Here is a 25063-nt window from a genome sequence, read left to right on the forward strand (position 1 = left end):
AAAAAAAAAAAAAAAAAAAAAGAAAAGAAACCAGTTATCTTTAAGTCATTAAAGTTCCATGAAATCTTGTGTTTTAAAATTTAGTTTATCTTGAAAGGACAAAAACAAATTCACAGTGGGGAAAAATAATTATAAAAATGAACACTTCCAGTTTGAGCAGAAAACTAAAAACCTTGACTAGACAAATCTATATTGAAAATTGAACCTAAGTGTCCCATCTTATACTCTAGTCCCTATCTTTCACCAGAAACACCTGACTTTACCCTTTGACTAACAATGAAATGACATTCCAACAGTAATTCAAATAAGTACTTTTGTCTCTGTCCTGTATATTGTGCGGGTTTTCCTCTAGTTTGCATATTCATGATAATATGAGGCTGAGATTGTTCAGAATTATATCACTCTTTGCCAAGAAGATCTGGTGGTAGAATGGAGTAATATATCAACACCCCCACACAGTGTTTCATATGTGTGCTCAGCTTTAGAGCACAAATTGTGCTTCTGTCTTATTTCTTCCTGACCCAAACTGTGTAGTTCAGCCATATGTTAAGCTTCATCTCGGCTGGGGACATGAGCCAAGTGATTCTTTGGTTTAGTTTGTTATTTAAAAAGATCTCTTGAGATGCAGATATGAATTATAAAACTCTTACTTAGGAATTTGAGGAAATTTTTCATTCTGAATATTTAATGCCCACTTGACTTTAGGATTTTTATTTTTTATTATTATTACTTTTAAAGATTTTATTTATTTATTTGACAGAGAGAGACACAGCGAGAGAGGGAACACAAGCAGGGGGAGTGGGAGAGGGAGAAGCAGGCTCCCCGTGGAGCAGGAAGCCCGACGTGGGGCTCGATCCCAGGACCCTGGGATCATGACCTGAGCCGAAGGCAGACACTTAATGACTGAGCCACCCAGGCGCCCCAAGGATTTTTAATAAACATGTAAAAGCTTCTAAAAGCTTACTTTTTTTTTTTTAAGATTTTATTTATTTATTTGACAGAGAGCACAAGCAGGGGGAGCAGCAGGCGGAGGGAGAGGGAGAAGCAGGGAGCCCGATGCGGGGCTTGATCTCAGGACCCTGGGATCATGACCCAAGCCAAAGGCAGATGCCAAACAACTGAGGCACTCGGGTCCCCAAAAAGCTTATTTACTTTTTAATAATTTTCTCAGAAAATTCAGATGTATTGGGTATCTTTCTGGACATATGGTGATGAGGTGATTTAGATACTAATTTTTCAGAAGGTTAGCTAATTTTTGTTTTATTGAATCAAAAAGAGTGTTTTTTTTTTTAATAAGGCAGGTTAAAGTACACCATGCCTCTATTTTTCTGTTATTTATATATATATATGTATATTTCTTTAACTTTTATTTATTAAAAACAATTTTTTTTAATCTCTGGGCCCGAAGTGGGGCTCCAGCTTACAACCTGGAGATCAAGAGTCACATCTTCTACCAACTGAGCCAGCCAAGTGCCCCAATTTTTGTTATATTTTGTATTAAAGATAGAATTATCAACCCTAAGGCATTATAAAAATTTATAATCTCTGTCCCTAACACAATTATTCTTATATTACATATTAAATTTTTGCCTACAATTGCAATTACAGAATATATGACATTTTGGATTCTGCTGTTTTTGTCCTTAAAGTACAAACCTAAAACATTAAGCTAATGGACTGTGATCTCTGATTGCTTCTCTTTTCTCTTTTGAAGATTTATTTATTCATTTGAGAGAGAGAGTGTGCATGTGCCAGGAGGAAAGGGCAGAGGGAGAAGGAAAGGGAGAGAGTCTCAGGCAGGCTCAGCGCTCAGTGAGGCTTGATCCCAGGACCATGAGAACATGACCTGAGCCAAAATCAGGAGTCAGATGCTTAACCAACTGCACCACCCAGGCACCCCTGATTGCTTCTCTTTTGAATTGTTTCTGAATGGAGGGGCAATTTCAAACTTTGAAGAGTAACAGATCATAAACCAAGATGTCCTTTTTGAATTGTCTTTGAAAACGAATCAGACACTACTCCCGCCTCTGTCGTGGAGCAGCCTTCCGGGGCCTCCTCTGCAAATGGGCTCCTTGGCCTAGCATCCTGGTCCCCCATGATCACCTGCCGAGGCCCATGAGGGGTTACTGCCAAGGTTTCCACCAGCCCATAAGTGACAGCATGGCAGCCATCTCCTCCAGCAGCTTGCTCGTGGCTACCTCTGGCTATTTCCAGTGCGTCCTGGGTTCCACTTTGGGTAACAGCTCCTGTGCAAGTGCAGCCAGCCATCACCACCCTGGTCTCCCCAAGGCTGACTCAGGTTACTGGTGGGCAAGGTTCTTTTTCAGGAAGTCCACTCTCCCATTCATGGCTACAGTGTTGGAGTCCCCAGAATGCTCAGAATCTCCTCAGGCCTCCAACAGCATGATCACCTGTGACTTGGCTCTGGAAGCCATGAGGAAGCAGCCTGGTGGCCAGCCTGGCAAAGTCAACACTGGACCCCAATCCTGAGTGGCCACCACCAGCCACCAGGCTCATTCAGGAGGTGGTGGGCTCATCAGAGCTCTTCTCTTCCCCTCCTGGTAGACTAGACAGGCTGCAGCAAGCAGAAGCAGTTGGGTTCTTTTATATCAATAACAGCAAAATACCAAAAGGGAAGTTGAGAGAACCCCACTGTTTACTCTCCAAGCCACACTCAAAGCCTTCCTGACATCCTGTAACCATGTGCCTTGAACCAAGTAGAAAATAAACTCCAGGGGCGCCTGGGTGGCTCAGTTGTTAAGTGCCTGCCTTCGGCTCAGGTCATGATCCTGGGGTCCTGGGATCAAGTCCCACATCGGACTCCCTGCTCAGCGGGAAGCCTGCTTCTCCCTCTCCCTCTGCCTTCCCCCTGCTTGTGCGCACTCTCTCTGTCTCTCTCATACAAATAAATAAAATCTTTTTTAACAAAAGAAAATAAACTCCAAGCAGCCAGTAAAAAAGAAAGAAATCAACATTACATTGTATGTAAATAAGTGATCCTGTTAACTCTGAGAGTTTATGATTTTTCTCTAAGTTAGAATCTGCATTTTGTGCATTTATGTCAAATCTTTTTTGGGGGGAGAGGGATATGATATTTTTTAAAATTTAAATTCAATTAGCCATCATAAAGTACATCATTAGTTTCAGGTGTAGTGTTCAACAATCCATCAGTTGCGTATAACACCCAGTGCTCATCACATACATCAGTTTTTTAAAACTGGTAAATTGTGGGGCGCCTGGCTGGCTCAGTCAGTAGATCATGCAACTCTTGATCTTGGGGTTCTGAGTTCAAGCCCCACGCTGGGTATAGAGCCTACTTAAAAATTTTTTTTAATTAAATTTTGGTAAATTGTACATATCATAAAGTGTATCACTTTAATCGTTTAAGCGTAGTTTGATGACATGAAGTACATTCACATTATTGTGCAGTCATCACCACCATCCATCTCCAGAACTTTTGCATCTTCCCCAACTGAAACTGTTCCCATTAAACACTTAACTCCTATTCTTCCCTCCCCCCAGCCTATGGCAACCACCATTCTACCTTCTGTCTCTGAATTTGACTACTCTAGGCACCTCATATAAGTGGAATGATACAATATTTGTCCTGTTGTGCCTGGCCTTTTTTCACTTAGCATAGTTTTCAGTGTTCAGTTACATGTGACAAGAACTTCCCTTTTTTTTTTTTTTTTTAAGATTTTATTTATTTATTTGGCAGAGAGAGAGCGCAAGCACAAGTAGGCAGAGCAGCAGGCAGGAGAGGGAGAAGCAGGCTCCCCATTGAGCAGAGAGCTGGGTGCGGGGCTCGATCCCAGGACCCCGGGACCATGACCTGAGCCGAAGGCAGATGCCTAACCAACTGAGCCACCCAGGCGCCCCAAGAACTTCCCTTTTTAAGACTAAATAATATTCCGTTATATGTATAAACTACATTTTGTTGGGGTGCCTGGGTGGCTCAGATGGTTAAGCGTCTGCCTTCGGCTCAGGTCATGATCCCGGGGTCCTGGGATCAAGCCCCGCATTGGGCTCCCTGCCGAGCGGGGAGCCTACTTCTCCCTCTCCCTCTGACTGCAGCTCCCCCTGCTTGTACTCTCTGTCAAATAAAAAATCAAAAATCTTTAAAAAACAAAAACCAAAACCATTACATTTTGTTTATCCATCCGTCAGACACTTGGATTGCTTCTGTCTTGACTATTGTGAATAAGTTATATCAGTTTTAAAGTAATTTTGAAAGCACTTTAGAAGTTTTTCTTAGGGTGCCTGGATGGCTCAGCCATTAAGCGTCTGCCTTCGGCTCAGGTCATGATCCCAGGATCCTGGGATCGAGTCCCACATCAGGCTCCCTGCTTGGCGGGAAGCCTGCTTCTCCCTGTCCCACTCCCCCTCCTTGTGTTCCTGCTCTCGCTATCTCTCTCTCTGTCAAATAAATAAAATCTTTTTTAAAAAATATTTTTTAAATAAAAAAATAAAAGTTTTTGCTTAGGCGCCTGGGTGGCTCAGTCAGTTAAGCATCCAACTCTTGGTTTCAGCTCAGGTCATGATCTCAGGGTTGTGGGATTGTGCCCCAAGTCTGGCTCCATGCTCAGTGCGGAGGTTGCTTGAGATCCTCTCCCTCTGCTCCTCCCCTTGCTCTCTCTTCCTCTCTCTCTGTCTCAAATAAGATAAATAAAATCTTAAAAAAAAAAAGTTTTTGCGTAGGCCACCTGGCTGGCTCAGTCTATAGAGCATAAGCCTCTTGATCTTGGGGTCATGAGTTCGAGCCCCATGTTGGACATAGAGATTACTTAATTAAAAAAAGTTTTAAAAATAATTTAATAAAAGTTTTTGCTTATATTTGCTATTACAATATTTGAGCAAACTTAGTAAGAGCTTAGAATTTTATATCTAACTACTTTTCAGCTTTCAATTTTACATTACTTTGTGGAGAACATAAGATTCTACCGAAACAGACCTTGTTCTGTCATGACAGTGATTCTTCCAGATATAATCATTTTGAAAGAATGTGTCTTCCTTGCTTATTTGTATAAGTGTGATAAGAGTATTGCTCCTCATTTATATCCCAAGAAATTGTCTTAATACTTCTATCATACCACACAAAAAGTACACAATTACTGCAGAAAGTTGGAAAAACATAAACAAAAAAACAATCTTTATCTTGTAATAACAACTTAACTTTTTGATTGTAGTCTTCTAGTAATTTTTCTATATATGTGCATTTACATACTCATAAATGTGACTCATAGAGCATAACTTTTACTTAAATAAATATTTTATCTCATTGAATATTTTTTCCACATTATCTTCTTAAGCATCAGTAGTATTTTGTCATGTAGAAATTTATTTGAATTACTCATTGGATGTTTAGGTTGTTTTAAAATTCCATTTATATAGGGGCGCCTGGGTGGCTCAGTCGTTAAGCATCTGCCTTCGGCTCAGGTCCTGATCCCAGGGTCCTGCGATCGAGCCCCGCATTGGGCTCCCTGCTCAGCGGGAAGCCTGCTTCTCCCTCTCCCACACCCCCTGCTTGTGTTCCCTCTCTTCGCTGTGTCTCTCTCTGTCAAATAAATAAATAAAATCTTTAAAAAAAAATAAAATTCCACTTATATAAACAACTCATTATATGTAATAATTATTATACATACATATAGCTATTGATTAAAGGAGTCTTTTTGATATTTTTTTGCTTTCTGTGTCCTTAGGGAACAAAACAATAGAATTGTAGTGAAAAACTATCAATTTAAATTATTAAGTCAGTCATTTGAACTAATGAAGATCATGTGTTTGTATATATTTATTTTTCTCTAAGCAGGTTGGCAACATTGCACAAATCACCAAGCCAGAAGGAATCTACAGTACTGTTTCAAATCACAGTCAGTATTATTTGATTAGAGTGGGGTTTTGGTGTTGGTGGGCAGTAATTATCTGAAGAGAGCATTTACAAATTGCTTCTGTTAACTTCTGTAGGCAGCAAGCATATTTGAGGACAGCTTTTGATGCTTAGAACATTATCCCCAAAATAGTAGTATATATACAGAATATTCTAGTGACAATTGGACTGAAATTTATTCTTAAGAACAGAGGAAATACTTATTTGTAGGCTAGTGTGTTCCATGCCATATGTAATGTCAGGATATTAAAATTTTTTAAAGTGAAAGTTGTTAAAGATTTTCCAAGAAAAAATACTAACATTACTCATTTTAGTCTGTAGATATTATAGATCTATCATAGCCACCAAATATATCCTGCTTTAAAATGTTAATTTTCCTATAATTTAAAATCATAGAACACTTTTTTGGCTGAAATATGCATATTTATCAGTAGTGTTGAGCCAAATATATTCTTGGCATTTCATTTTTTAAGGACAAAAACAGAAATAGAGATTCTGAAACTGAATTATCGACTTAGTCTTTGTACTGCTTAGGTGCATTTAAAGTATCCTAATTGGAAAACTAAATTTAGAGTATTTAATTGTGAAAATAAATTTGTAAAGCACCTAAGTAATTAGTACATGTTACTTCCTTTTACTCTTCAATAGAGTCACCATAAAGTTTGTTAAGATTTTTAGAGTGCATTTTTATAATGCACTGGTATTTCTGTTGTGTATATATAAACAATATGTAAATAAATAAATACAGATATAAAATACTCTAGATATGAAATACGCTAGTACAGCTTTGGCTTGGACACCTTTTCAGGAGGTTTAACCTCCTCATTCACAGTGGTTAATAACTTCTGTCTCAAGAATAAAGTAGCTCTTTTATCAATTACTTAAAAATATTTGGAAAACTAATCGTTATTTTAGTTGTTCTTAAACCATACTTGTATATTTTTTCATCTTCCAGCCTCAGGGATTTAGAGATGCTGTTGTTGCTACTGCATCTTCTTTGCAAACAGAAGGTTCGTTGAATTCCCGGAAACGGTCACGAGAATCAGAGGAAGAACAGGAATCCAAAGACTAGTCTTAAAGTATACATATATGTTGATGCTGTGAGATGTAATACATACAAGCAGTAGAGTCTTTACTTTAAACACACACTGTGGCATATATGAATCAAGAGCATATGAAGTGAAGTGAAAAACACGAAATGAGTATGATTCTCTGAATTTTTCTAAAGCAGTTCTACAATTATATTTTGCCCTGTTTTCATTTTTAGTAACAGTCAGCAGAGATGATACAGGTATTGTATTTTTGCAAATGTGGAAAACTGATCTCGTGTGGCCAATCTGAATTTACCATTCAGGCTGTTTTTTCCTCTTTTCTTTGTTAATTGCCTAGAAAATCCTACGAAGAAAAGAGTTTGGTTTTTTTTCACATTCCTATTGGGTTCTCCTCTTTAAATGTAGTTTTGATAATTCTTAAGAATGACTTGTTTTTGAGCCATCTCTTACTTGGCATCATGGCTGCCCTCAGACCTCTGTTGAAGCCCAATACCATTAAAAAGAGAATCAAGAAGTTCATCCGGCACCCGTCAGACCCATATGTCAAAATTAAGCACAACTGGCGGAAACCCAGAGTCATGGACAATAGGGTGCACAGAAGATTCAAGGGCTAGATCTTGATGCCCAAAACTGTTTACAGGAGCAACAAGAAAACAAAGCACATGCTGCCCTGTGGCTTCTGAAGTTCCTAGTCCACAATGTCGAGGAGCTTGAGGTGCTCCTGATGTGCAACAAATCTTACTGTGCAGAGATTGCTCACAATGTCTCCTCCAAGAACCACAAAGCCACTGGAAAGACCAACCCAGCTGGCCATCTGAGTTACCAGTCCTAATGCTACTCTGCGCAGCCAAGAAAATGAATAGACCGCTTATGTGCATGTCGTATTTGTGTTAATAAAACCATAAAACTACAAAAAAAGAAAAAGGCTTGTTTTTACTATTATAAAGAAAAGCCAGCACCATGAGTCAGCATATTATTATATTTGGTTTTAATGGTAGGATACAAATTTTAGATGACCAATCAGATTTTAGTGACCCCAATCCTAAAATCTAAGCCTTTTTTTTTTTATGTTATGTTAAGGGAAGGACTTTGGAGCTGTTACCCTATCTAGAAAATGTCTAGAACATTCATCTTCCAGAGTAGTCAAGTTGATAAACTCACAATTATTTATTTCTACATTTTTGAAACCTGGTGTGATCCATTCTAGAATTCTAGATGTATTGACATTTTCCTTTGAATAATCTTAACACTGTTTGAATAAATTAAAAATTTGGATTCTTGAGTGGTTTTAAAATCATCTAAAAATGTTTTGGCACCTGATTCTTCTTCGTACTTCTCAATTCATTCACAAAATTTACTCTGGTTCCCAATGGAAGAAAATTATTTAAATAATTCAGTATTATATACTGTGACAACCATGTTCTCCAGATTTTAGTGACAATTGGTATTTCCTATCCCAGACTGACCACTAAATTTATAAAGTTTTAAAAATACAATTATTCCATAATTGATTATATATAGAATAACCATAGTTTTCCAGGACTTTTTTGAGAATGAAAGTAGACACTGCTAACAATTACACCAGGACAGTGGACATAAATCAGGACCATCCCAGGCAAATCAGGCATATGGTCATCCAATCATATAAGACTAACTTCAAATGACTAGTGTAGGATGACTGATTGTAATTATGAGGCATATATTTTTATTATCAATTCAGTCATTATTAAAAAATTACCCATTATTTTATATTCTCTGCTCAGATCATAAAATCAAGAGAGTGAGGGGGTTATAAGTGATAAATATCAGTGTTACTAGGCATCAGAACTGTAGGAATCTCATAAAGCGTCATAACATTGTACTTTAAAGAACTGTAGGACCCGGAATATAGACAAAGCCAAGTGTTTTTGCTTTTTGTTTGCAACTCTTCTTAGGTAAACTTTATGTAAAATAGCCTTTCAGGGCGCCTGGTGGCTTAGTCTGTTAAGCGTCTGCCTTCGGCTCAGGTCATGATCCCGGGGTCCCAGGATCGATTGAGTCCCGTCTCCAGCTCCCCGCTCAGCTGGGAGTCTACCTCTCCCTCTCCTTCTGCCTGTCCCCCCCACCCTCTCTCAAATAAATAAAATCTTTAAAATAACCTTTCAAAGTTGTTGTTATTGCTAAAAAGATAATTATTTTCCTAGTTACACACTTAAATCTTAGTCCGCTTGGGCTGCAGTAACAAAGTACCATAAACTTCAGCAACAAATTTTTCTCACAGTATTAGAGGCTAGAAGTCCAAGATCGGTGTGCCAGCATTGTGTGGTTCCAGTGAAGCTTGTAGACAGCCGCCTACTTACTGAGTACTCACAAGGCCTTTCCTTGGTGAATGTGCATGGAGAGAGAGCTTTCTTCTTACAAAGCCACCAGTCCTATCAGATTAGACTTCACCTTTATGACCTCATTTAACATTAATTACCTTCTAAAGGCCCTGTCTCCAAATACAGTCATACAGGGTACAAATACCCTGAGGGTTAGAGCTTCAACATGAATTTTGGGAACAGAATTCAGTCTGTAGAGATAGAGGAAATTTTGGGGCTCCTGGGTGGCTCAGTCATTAGGCATCTGCCTTCAGCTGGGGTCATGATCCCAGGGTCCTGGGATAGAGCCCCACATCGAGCCCCCCATCAGACTCCCTGCTCAGCGGGGAGCCTGCTTCTTCCTCACACTCTACCTGCTGCTTCCCCTACTTGTGCTCACTCTCTCTCTCTCTGTCAAATAAAGTCTTAAAAAAAAAAAAATACAGGAAATTTAAAGTATACACACATTTTTTTGCACACATGAAGTTTTTAAAAAATTATATTGTTACCTGCTTTTTAAAGAGCCTAATATATCCTCTTGTGCACCACATAATTTTTCTATGATAGTTTTTAATGGTTGTGCATAATTTTAAACTTCTTTTTGGAGTTTTAGTTATTACTATATTTTTTTAGTGTTACAAACAATGCTTCTGATAAGCATAGAAGTTCCTTTTTTAAAGAAATTGAAATGATTTGTATTAATTTTCCATTGCTGCTGTAAAAAATTACCACAGATTTAGTGGCTTAAAAGAACACATTTATTATCTTACAGTTCTGGAGTCTGAAATCAGTTTCACAGGGCTAAAATCAAGGTGTCAGCAAGCTTGCATTCCTTCTGTAGGGTGTAGGGAAAATCCATTTTCTTGCCTTTTCTAGCTTCTAGAGGCTGCCTGCATTCTTTGGCTCATAGCCCATCTTCAAAGACACAGTGTAGCATCTTCCAGTCTCTCCGTTTCCAGTCTGTTTCAGTTGCCTTTTTCCAAATCTCTCTCCTGCCTTCCTTTTATAAGGACACTTGTGATTACATTTAGGGCTCAGACAGATAATCCAGGATAATATCCCTATCTCAAGGCCCTTAATCACATCTGCACAGTACTTTTGGCATGTAAATTAGCATTCACAAATTCCCGGATTAGATTGTAAATGTTTTGGGTGAGCCATTATTTCAGCCCCTCAATTCATGTGGTAACATAATTCAAGACATCATCCTTTGGTGACAAATATACACATTAAAGTTTGGAAAGCACTGGGACAGACTTGTTGACATTTTTAACTGTATTCATAGATGGTCATTCCCATTTATGAAAGTGAAAGGGAAAAAAAGGATACGAAAAGAAATGATATATCCTTAGCTTTTTGAAAGTTTTATTTTTCAAGGACTCTTATTCTTTCTTTCTTTTTTTTTTTTTTTTTTTTTTTAAAGATTTTTATTTATTCATTTGACAGAGAGAGAGTCAGCGAAAGAGGGAACACAAGCAGGGGGAGTGGGAGAGGGAGAAGCAGGCTTCTCGCGGCGCAGGGAGCCTGATGCGGGGCTCGATCCCAGGATCCTGGGATCATGACCTGAGCTGAAGGCAGATGCTTAACGACTGAGCCACCCAGGCGCCCATTCTTTCTTAATTATAAAATATGTATAAGTATAAATTTTTCCCCAGTCTCTTCTGTTTTAACTCATGATGTGATGGAATATCTGTCATTCCACAATTTATACATTTGTCATCTACCGCTACCAGTATATCAAAGTCTTACCTCCTGGCTAACCAATGATCGCATCCATCTTTCATTTTGTGGTTAAGCAGTATGGTAAATCCAAAAGATGTATATTGGCTTTTACTCCTTCTCATGCCACTGCTCTGATCACCCTTTCTGGTAATTCATTTATACGCATAGATATATTTGCACACCAAAAAAACATTTATTTCCACAATATTTGTTATGTCAATTCCATGTTTTGCAATGTCCTGGCCACACTTAGTACAACACAGACCATTAATAGTCTACTTTAAAAATTACTCATTCTGGGAAGAGGAAACAAATACTTGCAATTCAGAATTGCTCTGCTCTGAGAAGCCTTTTCTACGTTAATGCACTTGGAAAATAAGTTTGATTTCAAAAAAGTTATTAGAGGTATAAAATATAATAAAGGATAGAATTGAAAGCTCACACAACCTAACTCAGGATTTTTGTTTTGTTTTGTTTTCAGGATAGAAGCTTAACATTTCAATGCAATGATTGCTAGAGGAAACCTTAGAGATAATCCCACCAGTATCTTTAATGCATAAATCTATAATTTTTCAAACGTGGGTAGTTTTTTAACACTAATTCTTTCCTGGTTTTACAAATAATTTATCCTTTTTTTTTTAGAGATTTTATTTATTTATGTGTGAGAGAGAGAGAGCACAAGCAGGGGGAGTGAGAGAGGGAGAGGGAGAAGCAGGCTCCCCACTGAGCAGGCAGACACTTAAACCGCTTAACCGGCTGAGCCACCCAGGCGCCCCATAATTTATCCTTTTTTGAAGAATTTTTTTTCCCCAGAGTATTATAACTTTTAGTTTGAATTTGGGAGGATATGTAACTTAAAGCATTCATATAGTGCCTTATGATTTTCAAACACTTTTACATTATTTAATTTGATTCTTATAGCAACTCTGTAAGGTAGATGGGATAGGCTGGCATGTCTGTTTTCATTCCTTCTATCCATCCATCTAAAGCCTAACATATACACACTTAACAACTACTTGTTGAATGAATAAGTATTTCAAGTAAGATTTAGAATAAATTCTGTTTTTCTAATGGTCAGGTAAGAATACCACTGGTTATGCATAGGTTGATGTTTCTGAGCATTTTTTATTACTGTAAAATATGTATAATTTAATAGCGGTGTTGAAAATTTTGTTTGACTTTTTATTACTATTATTTTTTTAAGTAAACTCTGCCCAGTGTGAGGCTTGAACTCATGACCCTGAGACTGAGTCATGTGCTCTACTGACTGAGCCAGCCAGGTGCCCCAAAGTATGTTTTACTTTTTAAAATTGTGATAAAATAGATATAAAATTGGCTATTTTAACCATTTTTAAGTGTATAATTCAGTGGCATTAACTACATGCACAGTGTTGTATAGTTATCACCACTTTTTTTTTTTTTTAAGATTTTATTTATTTACTTGACAGAGAGGGAGCACAAGCAGGAGGAGGGAGAGGGAAAAGCAGACTCCCCGCTGAGCAGGGAGCCCAACGTGGGGCTCGATCCCAGGACCCTGGGACCATGACCTGAGCTGAAGGCAGATGCTTAACCGACTGAGCCTCCCAGGTGCCCCTATCACCACTATTTCTAAAACTTTTCATCACACAAACAGAAACTCTGTACCCTTGAAGCAATAATTTTCTATTCTGAGCACTGCCTCCAACCCCCCCCCCCAAACTCCTGGTAATCTCTAATCTACTGTTTCTATGAATGCACCTATTGTATGTATTTTATGTAAGTGGAATCATGCAACATTTTTCCTTTTGTGTCTGGTTTATTTCTCTTAGCATAATGTTTTCAAGGTTCATCCATGGTGTAGCATGTATAAGAACTTCATTTTTATGGCTGAACAATATTCCATTACAAGTATATACCACATTTTATTTAGTTATTCATCTCTTGATGAACATTTGTTGTTTGTTAAGATTTATTTATTTGAGAGAGAGAGTACATGAGGGGAGGGGCAGAGGGAGAGGGAGAGAAGCCGACTCCACTGAACTTGGAGCCCCACACAGGGTTTGATCCCACGACCCCAAGATCGTGACCTGAGCCAAAATCAAGAGTTGGATGCTTGACTGAGCCATCCAAGTGCCCCTCATTTGGGTTGTTTCTAATAGTGTTTTGCTTATTAATTTATGCGAGTAACGCTTTTTGTTTCCTGAAACTTTTATTGACTTTTATTGCTCATGAAGTTTGGGACAGTTGATTTGTCTTTGGAATATTTTCAAACTGTTCCTACTAGCTTAAATTTTAACCCTTATAAATTTACTTTCATTTCTTAGATCAGCTATTTTTATTTTCTAATTATTGTATTTTTTGTTAATACTGTTTCTACTAAAATGTTTACATCTAGTTATCAGATTATAATGTGGTAGAAAAAACAGAGGACTAGAGTCAGAAGACCTGCATTCTAATTTCAGCTGAGACATTAATAAGCCATGTCAATTTTGGCACCTTTATTTTCTCATGCCTTTCTCTTACTTATAAAACAATATAAATGATTGCTAAATTCATTGTTCGAAATTTTGTGGCTGCTACTTTTGTACAGGCATTTTTTTTTTAAGATTTTATTTGTCAGAGAGAGAGACAGCACAAGCAGGGGGAGCGGCAGGCAGAGGGAGAAGCAGGCTCTCCGCCAAGCAAGGAGCCTGATGCTGGACTCGATCCCAGGACCCTGGGATCATGACCTGAGTTGAAGGTAGATGCTTAACTGACTGAGCCACCCAGGCATCCCTGTAAAGGCATTATTAAATATTCAGTTTAAATGAGCAATACTAAAAAATAAGGAAAAGAGTGCCATTTACACATTTTTTTATTTTCAAAATCAGTAATACTAGGGATTTTATTCCAATACATTATTACATTTCTGTTTTGAGACATAATGTTGAAATGTTCTATTGCTTTAAAAAAAAACATTAAGTTGCAGAAGAGAGGCTGGCTGTTCATAATATGTATTTTTAGTTAACGTCAGTGCCTAAAATTACTGTTACTGTTAAAAATTTACAGAACATTTTGCTCCCTCAGAACTGATTTTGGCATAAAACATGTTGACAAAATTTCGTGTATTTCAACCACAGTATAATCCTTTGTCTGTTTTCAGATTTAGTTCATCATTGACATTGGCCTTTCTGTGCTTCAACTATCCATTTGACTCTCACTATCCATTTGGCTCTCCTTATGTGTAGTAAGATGTGAGTTTTTAAACACACCATTACTCTGATAATGATTTTATGTGTAGCCTGTTTTATGAGAATATAAAAGTTGGGCTCTCAGAAAGGCTTGAGAACTCATGGAACTATGTCCTACCTATATCAAAATTTAAAAATTAATACAGATAAAAGACAAAAGCAAAGCAGCAAAGAGAATTTGTATTAAGAAGTCATATAAACCAAGGGAAAGAGAAAGGCATAATTGGTATATAACTTGGTCTAATGATAAGAAGTATACCAGTTCTTTGAGAGAAAAAATGTTTTTCTGGTCTTTCTTTTTTATTTGTTTTTCAATTAATTTTTTAAAAGTAATATTTGCACAAGATTTTAAATTCAATGAAAAGTAATTCTTCTTTCCTCCCCTGTCCCTTAGTCACTCAGTTCATTTTTAGGAGGCAAACATGATTACTAGTTTTCTGTGTGACCTTCCACAGCTATTCCATGTATCTAAAATATATTTTTTTCTTCATCACCCAAATTTGTACTTTGCATTTATCAGTACGTATAGAATTTTCTCAATGAAAAAATTTATGTGTGATATTTCATTGTGCAAATATACTATTTTTTTAAAGATTTTATTTTATTTTATTTATTTATTTTTTTAAGATTTTATTTATTTATCTGACAGAGAGACAGCGAGAGAAGGAACACAAGCAGGGGGAGTGGGAGAGGGAAGCAGGCTTCCCGCAGAGCAGGGAGCCCGATGCGGGGCTTGATCCCAGGGCCCTGGGATCATGACCTGAGCCGAAGGCAGACGCTCAACGACCGAGCCACCCAGGCGCCCCAAAGATTTTATTTATTTATTTGACAGAGAGAGAGAGATAAGCAAGGGCAGGAACACAAGCAGGGGGAGTGGGAGAGGGAGAAGCAGGCTTCCTGCCAAGCAGGGAGCCTGATGCGGGGCTCGATCCCAGGACCCTGGGATCATGACCCGAGCCGAAGGCAGACGCTTAACGACTGAGCCACCCAAGTGCCCCTATACTATTATTTAATCATTCTTTTATTGATGGATATTTAGGTTGATCAATTTTTTTATGAAGACATAAAGAATTGGTCAGAGTGTATATGCATTTAAAATTTTGACAGATGTTGCCCAGATTATCCTCCAAAGAGACTATTAATTTATACTCCCACCATGCTGTTTGAGAGTAATTGCTTCTCCACACCCTGACAACATAATATTTTATCTTTTTTTGTCAATTTGATAGATTTATAAAAATGACAGCTCGTAGTGTGATACTATATTTTCTTGTTTGTTTTTTTTTGTTTTTTGTTTTTTTTGTAAGTGAGGTTGGGCATCTTTTCATTTACTTTCAAGTTACTCTTCTTTTTTTTTTTTAAAGTAAGCTGTATGCCCAACATGGGGCTTGAATTCAAGATCCTGAGATCAAAAGTCGCATGCTCTACCATCCGAGCCAGCCAGGTGACCCATTTACCCTATTTCTTTTTCTATGAAGTGACTATTCATATTTTTTGTCCATTTTTTCTATTGGGTGCTTGGTCTTATTAATCTGTAAGAGTTCTTAACATCTTAAGGAAGGCATTAGGCCTGTATGCCCTATATTTTTCCCAGTTTGTCTTACTTTTTGCCTTACAGAAGTGTGATTTTTATATAGCCAATTTTTCACCATTATTTTGTTTCTGAGTGTTGTATTCTACTTAGAACTTCCTACTCCATGATTATTAAATGCTCCCATTTTTACTTCTAGAACTTTCAAAAAGTGTTATTTTATGTTTAAATCTTTCCATTTGGAATTTATGTGTATGTTAGCTGTGGCCTTGGGTATTGAATTTGACAGAGGGTCTGTGATTAAAGGGAATTCAGTGATATCTTAGAAGGCAGTTTTATGAAAAATACCAGTTTATTCCATCTAATGTCAGCCAAACTCTAAAGGCAAATTCTATGGAGGACAATTAGTAGAATATAATAATAGTTTGGCTAATGCATTTTTCTTTGTGAATTTTGGGGTTTCTTGATTTATTTATATTTACTCATTTATTTATGTATATATATATGTATGTACAAACAGTCTACACCCAATGTGAAGCTCCAACTCACAACTCTGAAATTGAGAGTCACATGAACTACCAACAGAGCCAGCCAGGCACCCCTTGATTCATTCATTCATTCGTTCGTTCGTTCATTTATTAAAATATTTTTTTATTTATTCGAGAGAGAGAGAGAGCAGAGGGGGAGGGAGAGAGAAAGAGAGAAGCAGACTCCTTGTTGAGCACAGAGTCTGATGCGGGGCTTGATCTCACAACACTGAGATCATGACCTGAGCCCAAATCAAAAGTTAGATACTTAACCATCTGAGCCACCCAGGCGCCCCTGATTCATTTATTTTTAACAAGTATTTTTTTCATAGGTAAGATGTTGGTTAGATTAGAAAATGGTAGATAAGGAATTATTTCAAATTGATGAAAAGGAGGATACTGATATGTAAGTAATTCAATCCGGTTTTTTCTTCTCAGCTCCGGAGTGGTATAATGAACCATCAACCTGACATCTTCACTTACATGTGTAATAAATATTTCAAACTTAACCCCTCAAACACCCTCCCCATTATTTCAGTATGTACCACCATTCATCCATTTCATTCAAACCAAAAATTGAAGATACTTGATTTCTTTTATATCCTCAATCCCACATCCCGTATCAGTAAGTCCTATCACTTATACACAAAATATGTCTTTTTTTTTTTTAAAGATTTATTTATTTATTTGAGAGAGCAAGAATGAGAGAGAGCACATGAGAGGGGGGAGGGTCAGAGGGAGAAGCAGACTCCTCGCTGAGCAGGGAGCCCGATGCGGGACTCGATCCCGGGACTCCAGGATCATGACCTGAGCCGAAGGCAGTTGCTTAACCAACTGAGCCACCCAGGCGCCCAAAATATGTCTTAAATATAGTCTTCCCATTGTCATTTTCTCCCACCATACTGTAAGCTAAAGTCTTTCCTCACATGGATAACAGCAATAACCTCCCAATTAGTCTCCCTACTTTCACTCATCTCACCTATAATCTATTTCTATAGTAGCAGCCAAAGGGATCTTTTAGAAAGATATGTATACCAGTTCATGTTACTTTCCTACTTACAACTCTCCAGTAGCTTCCTGTTGCACTTGGAATAAAAGCCAAACTCTTTACTGAGGCTCTAAATGATCTGACTTTTGCTTTCCTATCCATGCTCATATGATACCATCCATTCCTTTGCTTCCTATGCTTTCAGTTACATGGAACTTTGTTCTTCAAGTATACACAAGTTCATTCTTGATTTAGGACCTTTATACCAGCTTTTCTGGGTTTTTATGTGGTTCACTCCTTGTCTTTCACATTTAGTTCAGATTTTACCTCCCTGGAGAGGCCTTCCCTGACCATCCTACACAATGTTGACCTCTCTTCTTTTGCTACTGTCATAATTATCTCATTTTATTCATTGCATTTACCACTATCTGAAGGCATTATTTATTAACCTATACCTAACTCTCCCACTAGACTATAAGCCTCATGAAAGCGGGGATCTTATTCACTAGAACAGTATCCCTGGTACACAACTGGCTTTCGAATATTTAATGAAAATGGAAGTGCAGCATTTATAGACTTGGCTATGCTTTCAGGGCTGCCTAGAGTTGCTTAATTTAGATAAAGTACACTGTTACTATGGAGGAAGAAGCACTTTATGAATTTACTGAAAACTGGACCTCTCATCATTCCTTTCCTTTTCTAACCTGGCTTTTATATTCACTTGTTCACTTTTGTACCAAAGTTGTATTCTCCAAAGTTCAATAAAATTGTTGGAGTTGCAGGCCTTTTCCCCTTACAATCCTCATCCTTTAAGCAACATTTAGCACCTTGAAACTCTTTTCCCTTGGCATCTCATCCTCTGCCTGGATTGGAGACCCCTTTAATGTACACTCATAGGGTGTTTTTTTGTTTTGTTTTGTTTTTTTAAGATTTTATTTATCCATTCATGAGAGACAGAGAGAGAGATGCAGAGGCAGAGGGAGAAGCAGGCTCCCTGTGGAGCAGGGAGCCCGATGCAGGACTCGATCCCAGGACCCTGGGATCATGACCTGAGCCGAAGGCAGACGCTTAACCGACTGAGCCACCCAGGCGTCCCCATAGGGTGTTTTTTGATAATCAATATACATGTCCCCTTCTTAATATATGTGCTGCTGAAGCGAGCACATGTCTCCTTCTTAATAGCTCCCCATTTTCCTTTTGTACAGTTGTGTTTCCCATTCTTCAATTTATGCAGCCTTAGTGGGACTGTAAATTCTGGTGTCTTGCCCCCTCATGAGTGAAGGGTAGGCCAGGTCAATCATGCTCCTGCCCCTACACCTTGAAACTTGAGTGGAAGACCCAGGACTGGGAAAAAGTGATTGAAATGCATTTATTTTAGCAGCAATGACTGGATAATATAATTGAAGTGACCCTATTTCTCCTATTTTATTAGCTATCCCATAAATTGTTTCTTTGTTTAAATCAGCCCAAATTGGCTTCTGTTTATAATGAAAGAATACCTTAAAATGTCCACTTTTCTCTCCAACCTTGGAAGAATTACCTAGTTCAGCCATCCGTCACCCACCTCCCCTCTGGTAACCACCAGTTTGTTCTCTACTTCACTTCTCTCTCTCTCTCTCTCTCTCTCTTTTTTTTTTTTTTTACAAATAGTTATCCTTTATTGAACGTTTCACCTGGGCTGAGCACTGTGCACACACAACCAGTCTTCAACACGCCTGCAAGACAGTGAAATGTCCCATCTGAGTTTCAGCTCCCACCGTCCTACCCTGCGGTCTGGGATGCCAGGCTCGGAGTCTGCAAGCTACATTTCTCCTTTGTCAGAAGGAGTTTGGAAGGTGAAGGAAGAGAGACTTGTTCCTTCCTAAATCTATTTGCTGAGTCCCCTGGAGCAGCAGATGGTTCCAGTTTCCAACTTCTTTCCGCATTCCTGGCACAGCCAGGGGGCATGAGGGGGGCAGCACGGGGTGGGGGGAGAGAGGGGGAGGCCTGCACTTCACAGGTCTGGGCCCAGCTCCACGAGACCCCTCCTCCAAGATCCTGAGGTAGCATGTGGCTGGGAGCCCCCTCCTCTAAGTTTGTAGGTTCTTGTGATGGATTGTTACATGGGTGACCCCTGATGGATCCTGCTTCCCGAAATCCAGGCCCTCAAGTGGTCCCCTCAGGTGGAATTCAGGCTAGATCGGGAGATCTGCTTTGGCCAATGTGCTCTCCTTCTCTGGGAGATGGGACTCAATGGGACTCCTTCTCTCCTACTGTTGCTGCCACTCTCATGTGCGGGAGTCCAGGGTAGCCTCCATAGGAGAATGTAGTCTCCTGTTCTAGGGGTCTTCTCGCTCCTGCTCTCTGGGAGCACTCTCGCTGATGATGATGGGTCTCTGTGAAGCCTGCTCTTCCTCCCATCACAGCGGCAAAACCTGAAACTCAAGTCTCCTGTCCCTGTACCTGGGCTTACAGCAAGCAGTCATGGATCCCTTGGCCTCCCAGCTGCCTGTCGTGGCCTCTGGTTTTGGAACTAGGTTAAGGAAATTATCTTCTCATAATTCTGGAGGCTAGAAGTCCGAGACCAAGGTATTGGCAGGATTGGTTTCTTCTGAACCTCTCTCATTGGCTTGCAGATAGCTTCTCCTACTTCACTTCTCTTAATTTTAGAATCTTTCGGGGCGCCTGGGTGGCTCAGTCGTTAAGCTTCTGCCTTCCACTCAGGTCATGATCCCAGGGTCCTGGGATCGAGCCCCGCATCGGGCTCCCTGCTCAGTGGGAAGCCTGCTTCTCCCTCTCCAGCTCTCCCTGCTTATGTTCCCTCTCTCACTGTCTCTCTCTCTGTCAAATAAATAAAATCTTTAAAAAAATTTTTAGAATCTTTCTCAAAGACCTACTCTCATAATGACTACATGTCTAATCAGTTGCCAAATTATTAATTCTATAAGAGATATACTCAAGTGTCAGCAAGTTGTACTCTAAGAACTTGGAATTTAGAGAAATAAGTTTGCTCTCAGAATTAAACTATGAAATCTTCAAGACCCTTACTAATAGTAGCTAACATTTGTTGTATGATTGCTACGTGCCAGGGACTATGCTAATCCTTTACATGTATTATTTTAAAATAGCCCATTCAATAACTTTGTTAGGGGTAGGTATTTTTATCCTCAGATAAGTTTCATCTATTAGGATTCTTCAGTTGTAAATAATGGAAACTTACTGGCAATTTAAACCCAAAAGAACTTATTGGAAAGACATAAAAAAAAAAAAAAAAACTTACATAAATGATAGGAAGGCAGAAGAAACCAGCTTGGAAATTCATGATCTAGTTAATTCCAGAGCATCAGACAGCAAGGACCATGAGAATGGTCTCATGGTAGGAGCCCACTGAGATGAATGAACTAACACCCTTCTTCTATCCTTATTTTTTTTTTTTTTTAAGATTTTATTTATTTATTTGACAGAGAGAGACACAGCGAGAGAGGAAACACAAGCAGGGGGAGTGGGAGAGGGAGAAGCGGGCTTCCCGCGGAACAGGGAGCCCGATGCGGGGCTCAATCCCAGGACCCTGGGATCATGACCTGAGCCGAAGGCAGACACTTAATGACTGAGCCACCCAGGGGCCCCTCTATCCTTATTTCTTGATCAACATTCAAAGTCTGGGTAGAGAGTATTCTGTTGACCTCACTTAGATCAGTGTCTGACCAGAATGTGATAGAATCTGGGAGAAATCACTAGAATTATCTTTGACTTGTGTAAGAGGAGGCCAGGAATCCTATCCAAACTACCTAAAATGGAGGAGAGGTAACTCCCTCAAAGAGATTGAGATGCTGCTAGGAAAGTGGTATAGCTGCTGGGTAACCAAAAACAAGGAATGTACATTGTAAATTACAACTTGCTCAAGGTCACACCATTAGGAAACAGCCTATCAGAAATTAAAAGAAGTCTAACTCCAGAGCCCATGCTCTTAATTATATTAAGACTTGGGATCGACTTGGGATGATCTTATCTCACAGGGGACATTTGGCAGTGTGGAGATACTCTGGTCATCACAACTGTAGGGATAGGTGCCATTGGCATTTGGTGGGTAAAGGTCAAGGTATGCTGCTAAACATCCTAAAATATGCATTACAGCCCTCCAACAAAGAATTATTTGGCCCAAAACATCAATAATGCTAAGGTTGTAAACTCTAACCTGAGAAAATAATGGCATGGGGCCATATTCCTAGATGTGTCAATCAGAAGAAGGCTTGGTAAACAATACAGTATGGTAGAAAGGAGAGGGTCAAAATGGAGCAAGCTTCTATGTACCTACTCAAGCCCTGTTCAAAGGATTGAGGGTCCTTCTTAGATTGGTCTTGATACCTGATCCTTATTTTAGAAATGATTGCATCAGGCTATCTCAGTTTGATGCTATTAAATATCTGAATCATAGTGAACTCTTATCTGATTCCATGCACATCAATTATCAACCTGTTGATAAATTGGATCCTAGTTACTTTAGCTTCAGCCAGATCAATGTAAATGTCTGGTCTTGATGGAAGTTAATAGTTCTCATTGTAAATTTGTATGTTATTGTGATTTTTATACATCAGTTTCTTTTGAGATTTTTTAGTTAACATCCATCTGTGTAATTAAGGTTGGAACATGCACACTTCTGAACCTCCAAGTTCAAGTTGCTATACTTTGTCATAAATTCATGCAGGTGATTGTCACTATGGTAGTCTTAGAATATTCTTTGATACTCTTCTCATCGGGAGGTGGGATGTATTTTGTCCCCTTCTCTTGAATCTGAATAGACCTATTACTGCTTTGACCAATAGTGTACCACAGAAGTGATGTTATTGACTTATGGCACCATTTATAAAAGGCTATATACCTTTTGTCATATTTACTGGAACATTCACTCTTGGAACCCTGAGCCACCATGTAAGAAGTCTGATTACTCTAAGGACATCATGTTGGAGATGTTATGTGTAGGCATTAAAACTGATAGGCCCAGGGGCGCCTGGGTGGCTCAGTCGGTTAAGACTCTCAGTTTGGCAGCACAAATTAGCATCTTGAAAACAATGTACATGTTAGTAATTTTTCACTCAATTTTTTCAATAGAGATGAAAAAAGTATAATCCAAGTGAGTCCTCTTGGACATCTAGTCCACTTGAACCTTCAGATGACTTTATACCCAACCAGCTGCTATCTGACTGAAACCTCATGAGACCTACAAATGAGAACCACCAGTCAACTAACAGCTGTGAAATACTATGAAATGGTTTCTGTTTTAGCCATTAGTTTTGAGGTAATTTGTTATGCAGCAATAGATATCCAGAACAGCCTCTTGAGAGCCTCCCTGGGTAGGTTGCCTGCTCTTTCCAACTTGTATCTTCAGGTGCTGCCTTAGAATTTCAGATTTTCCTGTACAGTGTCGTTTAACTTCTGTTCATTTTCATTCCCACTGACATCATTCCCTTCTGTGTTCTCTTGCTCTCCCATTGCCCAACTGATCTTTCAGCCTTCAATTTCTTCTCTTCAATCTACCTTGTACTCATCTGAAAGAATGTTTATGTATCAAATTTTCTTAGAACACAGTTTTTAACATGTTTCTTTCAAATTCAATATTTTTGTCAAAACTGGGAACAAATTATTGTAATTCCATCTCCCAGGACGCTTAGATTTAATCTTGACCTTTTCTTATGCCCATAGGCTTTATACCTTAAAGACTCATGAAATTATTGACATATATTTCCAGCAATACAAAATTCCAAAGTCTTATATGATAATTTAAAAATATATTTGAAAAATAATTTTATACACGAAGGACCCAAGTTTATTTTGCATAACTATTTTGATTTGCTGTCTTTATTCAAATAACTGTTGTACTGTTATTTAGGTATATGGAGGTTCATCAAATCTTAATAGTCCTCAACTTGCAGGATTACTAGAAACCACGTGTGCTTATTGGTGCCAGCTACATCATTCATAGATCACTCTTTCATAAGGCAACAAACGGCTTCATATGCCCAAATCATTTCCTTTCTGGAGAAGATACCTTGTGTCAGCATGGTTACAGTGTGTGGTAATTGGTAATGTCTGTGCCACATGGCTTGCTTCTGCCCTTGTCCAACACAGCTATCTACCACCTATGATTACCATATGTTACAGCCCTCTAGGTTAATGGAATCATGTCTATCTTCCCTCCTAGTCACAAATGTCGTTGTGGCTCAATTCCATTAGAGCCCACACTCAACAAAGAAGAAAGTGTTCCGAACTCCCTGGGCATAGAAGCCACCTTTGTGAAGTTTTCATATTTAGTTGCCTGCTTCATGTTTATTTTAAAAAGCAGTTGGATTTTTTGAGGAATGCTCCAGAGTGGGTAATGGGCATCTGCTGACTAAAAGAGAATATGATCAATATCACTCTCAATTCTTGCATGTATTTTTCTCTAAGTAAATATATAAAGGGAGTTAAAGATTAGATGATAATAATAAAGATAGATTTTTACCACCATAAAGTACTTTTTAGTTTCTGTAAAGTAAAAACTAGTAGCAAAATATTGAAGTGGATTTTTTTAATAGAGTCAATTCATTTTAGAAGAACCATTAATTACAGAAGGAATATACCACATGCTAGCCATTTATAGTTCCTTCATCAGAAATTACCACGAACCCCTGCCTGCTTCCTCATTCATAAGCGTGTCATAATAAGTTCACAAATAATTTTGGTTCCTCAAAGAACTATGCTAGATAAAAACAAAGATTATTACCAGTAGTGGTTAAAACATTAAGAAAAAAAGAGGCTGTTTGGGGGACTTCTTTGCTTGTTAAAACCAATTAAATAGTGCATGTAGGTCTGTTATTACCTGATGTGAATTTTAATTTTGACAGCTTTGGACTGTTGCTGCAATATGACCAATTAGCTAGCAATAAAAAAGGAATAAAAATTAATATAGCAGTCATATTTTTGGCAGCAAATGGAGATTATTTTAAAGTTATTGATTTAGAATGGAAAAGATGTAGCTAGGGTATATTGAGGAGAAAGAAGGAAGAAATTCTTATTTGAAAACACTTCCATATGCTCAGTTTTCTCAGTTGTCAGGTATTCTATTGCTCCCTACTGGTCAGTCTGACAACACAACTGAATTAATATCTTAACAAGTACTTAACACATTAGCCATCTTCCATTTTTTAAAATATGAATGAAAAATTACACATCCTTATATTTCCATTTTAACATTTAAGGCCTGGCCTTAAACATTTTCCTAGGTACTAGATCTGAGATTATATTTATATATTTTATTGTTACTACACTTTCTCAAAAATATAAAAACATTTGTTTTATCATTTGAGATATGGCACCAATTTCAAATTGATAGCTCTTTATAATTAGCAATAATAAAATTGAGGCTTTTCTGGAGATAGTATTTCTATTTCTTGCCTATAAAGAGATAAAACAGGCATACTTTAGAATAGACAGAATAGTATACATTTGCATAACCAAGAAAGTATTAACTGAAGTTGAGAAATTAATAGATTTTTCTTAGTTACAAGTACCAGTTATTTGCCACATGTCAAATATTTTATTAACTTTTAAAAAATTAATAGACTTTGTTTTTTGGAGCAGTTTTAGATTTACCCAAAAAAGGAGTGGAAAGGATGGAGAGTTCCCATATATGCCCTCTCCCCCCTCCCAGTTTCCCCAATTATTTAACATTTTATATTACGTACATTGATAATAATTGAGCCAATAATTGAGTCAATTCATTATTAACTAAAGTACATAGTTCACATTAGGGTTCACTGTGTTGTGCATCCTGCGGGCTTTCACAAATGGCT

At 38.2% G+C, this 25063-nt stretch overlaps 2 protein-coding genes across 2 annotated transcripts in view; both read left to right on the plus strand.

Annotated features, from left to right (window-relative positions):
- The window catches only part of RAD51C (RAD51 paralog C), a 41759-nt gene extending 32858 nt beyond the window's left edge, over positions 1-8901 (plus strand). The window contains exons 6-7 of the mRNA XM_032429245.1: positions 5761-5870; positions 6843-8901. Coding sequence (XP_032285136.1) covers positions 5761-5870; positions 6843-6959 — 227 coding nt within the window. The 3' untranslated portion in view covers positions 6960-8901. The remainder of the gene's footprint in view (positions 1-5760; positions 5871-6842) is intronic.
- Positions 7398-7771, plus strand: LOC116647697 (60S ribosomal protein L32-like). Its single transcript, XM_032429247.1, has 2 exons — positions 7398-7529; positions 7580-7771. The coding sequence occupies exons 1-2, from the start codon at positions 7398-7400 to the stop codon at positions 7769-7771; spliced, it is 324 nt and encodes a 107-aa protein (XP_032285138.1).
- Positions 8902-25063: the final 16162 nt, after the last annotated feature.

This window comes from Phoca vitulina, unplaced genomic scaffold (genome assembly GCF_004348235.1).
Source record: "Phoca vitulina isolate PV1807 unplaced genomic scaffold, GSC_HSeal_1.0 scaffold40, whole genome shotgun sequence".
Lineage (NCBI taxonomy): Eukaryota > Metazoa > Chordata > Mammalia > Carnivora > Phocidae > Phoca > Phoca vitulina.